Source organism: Anopheles aquasalis, chromosome 2 (genome assembly GCF_943734665.1).
Source record: "Anopheles aquasalis chromosome 2, idAnoAquaMG_Q_19, whole genome shotgun sequence".
NCBI classification, from domain to species: Eukaryota; Metazoa; Arthropoda; class Insecta; order Diptera; family Culicidae; genus Anopheles; species Anopheles aquasalis.
In genome coordinates, this window is record NC_064877.1 from 3,735,001 (window position 1) to 3,745,000 (window position 10,000).

Below are 10,000 nucleotides of genomic sequence, written 5' to 3' on the forward strand. Positions count from 1 at the left end.
GAGTTGTGACAAAATCAAAATGAAATTCCCGCACCGCTGTCTTCTCGTTCTTATTTTTACCTCACACAAATTAACAGGTAAGTGCTTTGCGCTTTGGAACTGTGTAAATTTAGTCCGCGCACAGAAGGCGCACTTGGAGTGGTTTAGTTTTATCATTCCGATCCATGCCGGGGGATCGCGTGTCGTCTGTTAATCCATCCGCATATATGCTGCCGACCCTCTTTAGCCCATCTGTAGTGGCATGCTACATTCCATGTTATTCAAACATATACCTTTCTACCCATTCGCAATTTGCATATCCTAGTATTCGCTCCGTTCACCCAATTTACGCAGAATGTCGAGGACTGCTGCTACCGGGTTCCCTGTGATGTACAAAATGGCTGTGAACATTTCGATTAATTGCATTTTGCATTACACTACACACGCACTTTTGATTAGCCGTCCCGCCCCCAGTAGGGCACCCAACATGTGCTTAACGATTGTCTCGATTGATGTGCCATTGTCTTACCCTTGAAGGAAAGCACGTGGTGTGCAGGTTGATAGATAAACCGACTTACAAACTATGCGTTATCAATATCGCACGTGCAACATTTGCCCGTTTTAGAACATACCACGGCGAGTTGACGCCAGTACCTAAAATGCAATGAAAATGCCCTACGGATGCATGTTCCGGACCAGTTGTATACCGGATATCGGCTCGACGGCATGGGTTTCATTTCACTAGCATACGGTGTATTGATGGTGGCTTGCGTACCAGTGCCGCGCACCACGGCGTCCTCGATGGAACGAAGCTACTTTGAGAACCACTATGTTGACCCACCACCGGCTCCACCGAAACATACGGAGGATGGTCGGAACGCTTTGCGGCTGGAGTACTACAAATGGCCGAACGGTGTTGTGCCCTACATAATCAGCGAGGGGTTCAGTGAGTGAAACGTATATTCCAGTTACTGTAAGGATACCATATCAAGCAATCTTTTTGGCCTATATCATCCGTAGGCACCCAGGAACAGGCAGCTATTTTGGAGGCGATGAACGTGCTGCAGCAGCAGACCTGTGTTTATTTTATCCCCAAAACGGCGGAACAACGTGAACACATACGGTTCTTACGTTCTCAGTGGGGCTGTGGATCAGCGATCGGGTTCCGACGAGGACAATCGGAACCACTCGATGTCGCACTCGACGACTTCTGCCTGGAACTTTCGGGTGCAATTCAACATGAGCTGCTACATGTGCTGGGTCTGTTCCACGAACATACCCGCCCAGATCGAGACGAGTACGTGGAAGTGTTCTGGGATAACATAGAACCAGGTAATTCATTACGAAACCATCTACCATTAACGAATCATCGTTTGTGAGTAGTTTCCATGCTCCGCCGAATTACAGAATTCCAACAGAACTTTGTCAAGGGTTCCTGGGATTATATGGAGACGTTCGGTTTACCGTACGATTACGGTAGCTTGATGCATTACCCGAGCTTTGCCTTCGCCAAAGCGGGCACCTCTGTAACCATGGTATCCCGTTGGAACAGCAGCTATCCGTTGGGGCAAACGGATGGGGCAAGTTTTTATGATATACAGAAAGTGCGATACATGTACCCGTGTCCCTGAGTAGTTACAACGCTTCCAACATTATAATGGTAAATATTTTATTTTAATGCAGTACGGTATAACATTGTATGATTTTATATATTCTTTGTTACTGGGAGCATCTTGTGGTCGTTGGTTATACCAACAAGCACACAAATTTACAGTCTTGATTTCATTTTTTCCAGCAAAGCTACGAGACAGTGGTGTTGCGTTTGTATCTGCGTGACCTCCGCCAAGTGTTCGGTGTACGAAAGCACAGATTGCTGCAAAAAAAAGCGATTAGAGTAATGAAGGGAAATTAATAAAAAACCGAATGGAGCAACACCACATTCAAATGCAATTAATCAGCTAATAAAGTAATGCGCAACTGTCACCATCGAACGGGCACGGGCAGTCCAACACGTGATAAGCGGGGACTCGTCCTGCACCAAAGCCAGCGCCCTCGTTTTGCACCAAAGCCCGCGTCGTCTAGCCGTTGGCGTCGACCTTGAACTGTCTTCGACAATTACGCATGTACAACCTATTGCGCAACGAAAATGTGATAACGAGGGTTTGCCTTTTTTCTTCTTCTTACCAATTGCTTCGCATCGAGAACGTTCCTATTTTTGACCGCCAGGTTCCAGAGGTTGTAGGTTAGGGTGAACATTTTGTCCACCGTCAGATCAGCCCCGGTAATGATCTTGAGGAAGAGATCCAATGCCAACTGTGACTGGGCACGATGAGCGTTCGCATCGAGTAGCTCCTTGAGCTGATGCAGCAACTTGTCGCAAACGGTGCAACACAGCTCGTTCACTTCGGCGATAAACTTTGGATCGGAACCGTACAGCTCATCATTGGAAATGACGTTGACAATGTGATACGGGTACACCTCCTGTGCGGCCACCGAGAGAAAGTCCAGTACATGCAAGTAAATGCTAGATAGGGTGTTCGAGTTCGGCTCGAAGGGGTACCGAGGCACGACATCCAGTAGTAGCCGGAGGAGATACAGTACACCCTGTGTTGGGTTATCCTGCAACAGAAAAGAGACCAAGAGCGGGATGTTAAGGACAAAGGACTCATTATAGCTCTAATGCACGTACCGGAACGATCACGAGTGTTGAGAGAAAGTTAACGACGTACGTCTTAAGGAACCCTTCGGTGGATTGCAGCTTTCCATCTATCTCCACCATTCGTGGTACTTCGGGAATGAGATTAAGGGCCGCTTCAAAACACGAATCGGCCTGCTGAAGGCACACGTTCAATAGGGCAACCTGGCCAGACTGCAAGTACAGCTCCATGCGCGTTCGTACGTCGATTATGGACGGGATCGTAATAAAGCAGTACGCGACGCAAGCTTTCACGAAGGCACCCGTCTTTTGCGTGTGCTGACCGCGCACGATTCTGCGCGTACTCGTTGCCAACCGGTTGACGGAATGTATGAGTGTGGAGAGGGCGGAATCTAGATTGGAAAGAACGGAGCGTGCCTCGACGTAGAACGCCAACTGTTGCTCAAAATCACGTCCAAAGTCTACCTTCCGCACGAAATGACAAATCAGCCCGCTAATTTGTCGCCGCTCGTCCTCTCCGGTAAGAGCGCTACAGGGGAAGCAACCAAAAGAAGAAGCGAAACGTTGAGAATATGTTTCGGAAGCAAATCGGTAGGCCCGGTCACCGAGTGGGATCTACTTACTTTACGGAATCGTTCAGTACCCGGCCGATGTGCATCAGTGCGTTGGTGACGACTGGATCGTTAATGATCGCCGTATCGCTGGCCGATGCATTACGGTAGCTTGTGAGAATGTTTTTGCAAACCTCCAGCTTGACGGATTCCTTTTGGAAGAGGTCTAGCAGAGGAAGGAAATTATCCTGCAAAGATGTAACGAACATTCAGTTCCATTCAATTTGAAACGGAGAACAACTCGTCTACATACCAATGCCATCACGCCATGAATATCTTGTGTATTTGAGACGATCTTATCCACGATCACCTGCAGCTCATGGTAGTGCTGCTCATAGGCACGGTTCGGTGTCATATGCTGCAGAATGTCACCCATAAAGGAGTCGATCTCACGCAGCTAGAGGGTATGCGAAGAGAAACAACGGATTCCAGTGACTCTGCAGCGATGCTTGGCACTCTCATGATTCTCCTACTTACCCCAAAATGCTGACTCGTGTATTGGGCCCACATTTCCGCGCACTGAATGTAATCTTCGACGCTCCCCATGATGCTGATGGTCTTCCAAGCGTTTGTCAGCACTGCCGCCCTCTGCTCAGTCGGTGGAGGCGTGTGGCTTAGAATGCTACCGAGCAACCGCAGCAGTTGAGCCCTTGAGAGTCCCTCCTCCGAGGTGGAAGCAATGATTTGCACCAGCTGACAGGCCCGTCCGGCAATAAAGTCCGAACGAAACGATTGCATTGCCGATTGGAGCAGCAGCGCCGGGTTTTTCTTTTCCGTGCAGCGCTGCAGTATCTCGTCCAGCTGGCCATCGGTGGTGAGAATGGTGACACCCTGCAGGATCCAATCGAGCGCCGGCAGGTAGAGTGAAATGTAAACGTTGAGCGTGATGCGGTGCCGTGCGATCTCCGATCGAATGCCACCGTTGAAGATCGTGTGGTAAACCGCGAGAACGTCGTCCAGATTTTCACGAATGTAGGTGCGATCGAGTGTCAGTCCCATGCCGACACGGCACAGATAGCACCGCGCGTAAATGGCAACCAACGGATCACCGATTCCACGGATCATCTTCGTTAGACGGCCCAGTGCCTGGCTGAACTCGTCGCGAGCCAAGAAACTGTAACACTTCAAAATGGCAATCTCGACGTAGAGGCGCGGCAGCAGCTCACGGATCGAGGCAATCTTGTAGAACCAATTTTGGCACGTTTCTTTCGCCGTTTCCGGTACCATCTCGGGGGTGAAATTTTCGGGCAGCGAGGTAGCTTCCCTCGAGCCCGGGCGCACGTATTCTGCTTTCGTGCGCAACCGCTCGTAGACGAGACGACCGAAGATGTCGAGAATGTCGGTGATGAGGACAAACTTCGACGGGTAGAACTGGATAACGGACGTATCGGACAGCAGCTTCGAGCACTGGATCGCAATCTTCAGCGCCTTGACGCGTTGATCCTGATTCCAGGCTTGCACTAGCTCGTGGTTCAGTTGCTCGATCTTGACCACGTACTCCTGCTGCGACAGGTCGAGCATCTGCCGCACGCTGCCCTCGTCGAAGTCATCCAACTGTTCCAGTCGATATTTGACCTTCTCCGACATCGTCGTCTGTGGCTTGATCGTTTCACCGCCCGTCAGAAAGCTGGTCACGATCGACAGCTTCTCGGAGGTGGTGTACTTGTTCAGAATGGCACCGCGGCGTGCGGCCCAAGGTTCGATTAGATCCATTTCGAGTAAATTGGCCGGCTCCTTCGTTGGCTTACCACCAGCAGTGGGATCTGGGGTGGAGCTAGTCGCTACCGTAAGATCGTCCATCTCTGCCACCATTCGCGACAACGGGTCCTTTCCCAGCGACGTTTCTTGCTGCTTTGCGAACTGACTTAACGGATCCGAGCCATCGAAGGCTAGACTGAGTGGATCGAGCGACAGCGTTGTCGTTGCTGCTGCTGCCGCCATCGGATTGAGACTGCTGTTACTGTTTGCGGCCGCGGCTGCTGCCCCATTCGCAATCATCGAGACTTTGGTCCTTGTGCCGCGACATTCCAGAACCTACCACAATCATGCGTCGAATGTGTTATCAGTGTTGGCAAATTAAGCTAGAACAAAAATAGCCAGTGATTATGTCTGTCCTGCCGCTTACCGTGATTGTGGACTGCTTTAAAGGGTGATCGAACACTTTGAACTGGTCGAGATAACGGCGGCACTCGTCTTGTCGGCGGCGAACACAGATCCTGAGAAGCGAAAAAAGGAAACCCCACAAATAACGGCATAGAGCAGTGCAGTGCATACGTACCATTGTGCAGACATGTTGTCCACGGACCCGGTGCAGGATCGTCCGTTGGCAACCGAATGTCGGAAGTAGTAAAATTATCCGATAAACGAGATTAATTCGTGATCCGGTCGGTCCACAAAAGAAAAGTTGTTTTGCTAAGGATCTTCGCTGACAGCAGCCCGGATCACGCACACGCAGAAGCTGTTCCGTTGGACCACACGCATACGTACGTTTTTCGTGTCGCGACACAAAACCGCGGAAATTGGTACTTCTTCTTCGTTTTGGAATCTCGTTTTCCTCTTCTTCTTCGTTTTGGAATCTCGTTTTCCTCTTCTTCTTCTTCTTCCGTCCACAGTGGCAAGAAAATGAGCCCGCTCGATCGAGTGTTCAAGCAAACGTCAAAAAGTGTGTTTACTGGTGTGAGTGATAGCGGGCGATTTTTCTGTTTTTTTGTTTTTTTTTGTTTTTGGCAGAAATGGAAGTCGGTCGTCGTCGGTCGGGCAGGGGTTCCGTGTGCTAAAATTTCGGAGTTTCGCCACCCCTCTGCGGCTGCGGATTTTGTGTTGTGAAACGTGAATTGTTCCCGATTTGTTCTGTTCTCCTGTTGCTGTCAGCCGATTGGGACGAAGGGCCGAGGGCTTTGTCTCCGCCAGCTTCTACGTGCTACAGTTTTATCGACACGGATCGGATGAGTAGCAGGTAGGTACAGGAACCTGCGGAGTGGAAACCTTCATCGCTGTCCAACCTTGTTGGATTGTTGGTGGCAAAATGCTATGACGTTGTGGCCACATTTTACGACCCGCCGAGGATAAACCTTTTGGGGAAATCCAGTGGCTGCATCCCGAAAGTTCGAAGCAGTGACGCTTGCGAGTGGTATGTGGCCCCGCAAACAAAGGTGTTTGCCCGATAGCGAAGGTAAAGTAATCGCATCGCGCGCGCCAAGGAAGTGTAACCGTCGACGGCCGTGTCCTTCAAGGTTATTGGCTTGATCAACGGGTTCTGAAACCATTGTGCGTCCGCTGCACGAACCGTCCAATTATCGAAGAACTTGGGGTCCGTCTTGAAAGGAAGGAGAGTTGACTGACACCGCTAATCCGGAAGCAGGAAGGAGGACAGGCGCCGCAGGTGAAGCGATGGAAAGCAGCGGGCACATGTCGTCAATTTAAGAATATGCAAAGGAACAGGGATTGTCACGTGTACGGATAACGGTGAACGCGTGCAATCACCACGGAGTCGCTGCCTGCTTTGTGCATCGGAATTGCGACACTCCCGAGATCCGAGGGGTCCGTGTGTCGGGATGCTGTTTAGCATTCCCATGCGAGCTTGATAAGTCCTTGAGCGTCGCCAGCTTCGATAAAAATGAAGTCTGTTCTCTCACAGCTGTCGCTGCACACACCATACTCGCTATCGCTTTTCGGTGAAATGTATGCTCAGGTGTCTTTTTTTCTAGAACAGTTTCCTTTCACCCACGGGGGCACGTCCACGGGGTGGGAGCAAAAAAGCCGAATCCGTATCGTTAGGCACATAAAACCTCCATTCGTGGCGGTCAGCTTTTATGGTTTCTTTTTCAGACTGTCTTTTCCACCGCCATATGATGCGCAAGGGGAGACAAATGGTTTTTAAAATGCTTCACGAAATTGGAGGATTTCTCTCGGTATAAAGTGAAGCCAAAATGCGGATGAAGAGCGAATTTTGCGATAGCAGATGCGCTCCCCCGCGGGAGTTATCATCCTTCTATCGAATGAAAACGAAAGCGTAACGAGACCTACTTGTGCTACTTGTTGCTGGCTCGCAATCCACCGCGTACACGCATCGATGGATCGACGAACAATTTCGCCTACACCGCCCCTACCACCTACCTGCTGACAAACGCCCTTAGGCCCCCCCTGGCATAGGTGTGCATTTCCATGTGCCGTCATTCGGAACGAACGGGAGGAAGCCTGGGAAAACTTTGTCGGTGTGCATTTTTGCGATGTCCATTAACGTGTTCGCATGTACGGATTAAAATTGACTTGGAACATAGAGATGAGAACAAAGCTAATCGTTGGCAGGAGAGTTGAAATTAGCATTCCACTAGCTATTGCGTTGCGTTGTTATTTGGAACAGAATGGCTCTGGAAAGGAGTTTGCTTTTGCGGTCAACTATGATGCACTGCTATCGTGTCGTGTGGCGACGAGCAGTAGTTTCCGGTTGATAACCGTCGAAGTAGGCGTCATGTTTTCCGTCACAAGCTGGACCTCTGCGAGTTTATTGACGTCGGAAGGAGATTGCAGAATAGCCAGCGCAAATGGGCGAATTGAAATTAAACCCCGCGCCGCATGTGATCTGATTTGCCGTTGGCGCCGTTTTGCAGTAAGGGATATCCCAAAGCAGGATTAAGTTTCACTACAAAGTTCCTGTTTTTCGTATGCTTACAGTGACGTACAGCTTATGATGCGAGCTCGGACGATCGAGCATGTGATCGGTAGTCATTCTTACATAGTACGCCTAGTAGTAGTCGCCGGTTAGTCGGTTGGTATGCCGTTGATCGAACACAATTGCGATGCCATGACAACGTAAAGGGGGGTTCTGGGCATAACGATGGGTAGCATTTAATTATGAAGGTAGCTAGCAAGCCACACCCCACCCTGCACATCGCCATAAACGCAGCAGCCTCTGAGATTGTGGAGATTATAAACACCACTGAGGCAGAGGGTGGTGTCTCCTTGGATACAGGTTGGAAACTCGTTTTCACGTTCAGCTGGCGGCTGGTGCCAATGAAAAACCTCCCCTAAATGGTATGCTGTAACGGACGCTGGAAATACTTTTCTGAGCGATGGAAAGTCCAATGAAAACCGCCCTTGCCCGCATCGTTCACACATAGTCAGCGACTTCGCTTTAGCACAGCCCCCGATGGCTCGCAGCGATGATGCCTCCTCACGTAACGACATGTGTCCCACTGAGGCCGTTTAGCGACCCACAAATTCACGCAATACGCGTCAGCCCCACGGTGCCAGCTTCGCTGAAGCAGCGTTCGCGATTATGCATGTTTTTTTTACACACAGCAGCAAAAGTGTGCGAGGTGGCCGATGGATGATACATAGGGGTTTCCATCGTCCATGTTTAAGGTCGTGCTAAATGAAGGCTTTTTGTTTAATTTAATTGATTACCACTTGTTCTCTTCTCAATATTCGGAACACGAGCAAGGCACGCCTTTCCCCAACTGACAGCGGTCGCCGCCGAGGTCAACGCCGATTTCTCGAGACAGATGACTCAAAGCAAACGCATCCACGATACATGTTCTGCTCGGTTACTAGATGACTCAGCGAAGGGAACGGCTACATGCACTTTACGGTCGCCCACAATCGAACTTTCTTATCGCAAACATATTCAGCCAGTTGTCATGGTGACCAGTATGCTAAATAATCGGATCCAATCAATGAAAGCATTTCACCGTTGCGCAATGGATTTATTTTTGGACACTTTCCAAAATGTCATGTAAATGCTCGTTTGATTCTATTTTTAACAACCATCCACCACCGTCTGACCAGCAAAATAGGATTTTCCGATAACGCCCCGGTTTTTGGTGGCACTTAAAACGATATAAGGAAATGTGGTCATGTTTTTCGAGTGACGTCAGCTTGCAATCGTTTCCGACATTCCGCCCTGAACCGCGGCACGTGCATTCATATTGCAATGGTTCGTACGGTCGGGTGTGCCAAATGTGGCCCCAGACTTACCGGAACCACACGGTGAATGTGTAGCCAGTACACGTACACGCTTCTTCCTCCCTCCCCAATTTACGTTGCCAGACAAATTAGAAAAAAAAAGCTTTTTGTCATTTACTATGTGCGTTAATGCAACAAACATCGTAAATCGCCAACTTTTCGGTGTGAGATGATGTTTTCGAATGTGTGCCGAGTTTTTGTTTGTCTGGCTTGCCGAAAACCTCCCAATCACGGGGGTCCTCTTGTGAGACGTATCGGCACGGTGCGCGGAATCGTCAGGATCGCCGCGGTTGTAAACAGTTGGAGATCAAAAAAGACCAAAACTTAAGGCATCGTCCGACGAAATGGGTTCGCGTGGCAGACAGACACACAGAGAGTGATCATCACCACGAGAGAGAAGATCTGCTCGAAAAGTCACAGCGTCCACGAAATCCGGTCCCTATAGCCAGTAGTTGCATTTTATTTATTGTGATGTGATGAGTTTACTTTTTTTCCTTTTTGGCTCTTCTAAATATAAATGTCGGAAACAGCAGGGGCAATGGTCGTTACTAACAAACAGCACCAGCACCACAATCGTTACTGCGACGGAGTGGCTCATTTTCCGAGCCGGCCATCGCCGTACACGCGCGCGCAAACACGGAATCTATAAAATGCGGCATTTTAAATTGCGAGGAAAACAACATTTTCGCAGCAGAACACACGCTAGAGCACAAGAAAACGGTCGTGTTGAGCTTGATCTTACTGAGCTCTTGAGTTCGCTAGTCGATTCTATAAGGCCGATATCATCCCG

The 10,000-nt window shown here is 49.6% G+C and overlaps 3 protein-coding genes across 4 annotated transcripts in view; 2 read left to right on the forward strand and 1 right to left on the reverse strand.

Moving 5' to 3' along the window:
- Positions 1–1,610, forward strand: part of LOC126570433 (low choriolytic enzyme) — a 3,763-nt gene extending 2,153 nt beyond the window's left edge. Inside the window, 3 exon segments of the mRNA XM_050228174.1 lie at positions 621–925; positions 1,000–1,311; positions 1,387–1,610. Coding sequence (XP_050084131.1) covers positions 621–925; positions 1,000–1,311; positions 1,387–1,610 — 841 coding nt within the window.
- A 26-nt stretch (positions 1,611–1,636) lies between these two features.
- LOC126578117 (VPS35 endosomal protein sorting factor-like) lies at positions 1,637–5,723 on the reverse strand. The gene is made up of 8 exons (XM_050240405.1): positions 5,525–5,723; positions 5,372–5,462; positions 3,724–5,280; positions 3,500–3,643; positions 3,259–3,434; positions 2,669–3,164; positions 2,164–2,598; positions 1,637–1,852 (listed from the first exon to the last, which is right to left on the reverse strand). Exons 1-8 carry the CDS (start codon positions 5,536–5,538, stop codon positions 1,748–1,750), a joined length of 3,018 nt encoding a protein of 1,005 aa, XP_050096362.1. The 5' UTR covers positions 5,539–5,723; the 3' UTR covers positions 1,637–1,747.
- A 253-nt stretch (positions 5,724–5,976) lies between these two features.
- Positions 5,977–10,000, forward strand: part of LOC126578124 (abl interactor 2) — a 7,242-nt gene continuing 3,218 nt past the window's right edge. Inside the window, exon 1 of one of the 2 annotated variants that reach the window (XM_050240427.1) lies at positions 5,977–6,202. In XM_050240427.1, coding sequence (XP_050096384.1) covers positions 6,192–6,202 — 11 coding nt within the window. In that variant the 5' untranslated portion in view covers positions 5,977–6,191. Of the gene's footprint in view, positions 6,203–9,698 lie in introns of those variants that run through there. The other variant, XM_050240418.1, reaches the window with a different exon arrangement.

Excerpts from the sequence above, each read along its gene's own strand:
- LOC126578117 (XM_050240405.1), bottom strand. Across the intron at positions 5,281-5,371 it reads TAAAGCAGTCCACAATCACG|GTTCTGGAATGTCGCGGCAC; the intron begins GTAAGCGGCAGG and ends TGATTGTGGTAG. Across the intron at positions 3,435-3,499 it reads TTCATGGCGTGATGGCATTG|GATAATTTCCTTCCTCTGCT; the intron begins GTATGTAGACGA and ends ACATCTTTGCAG.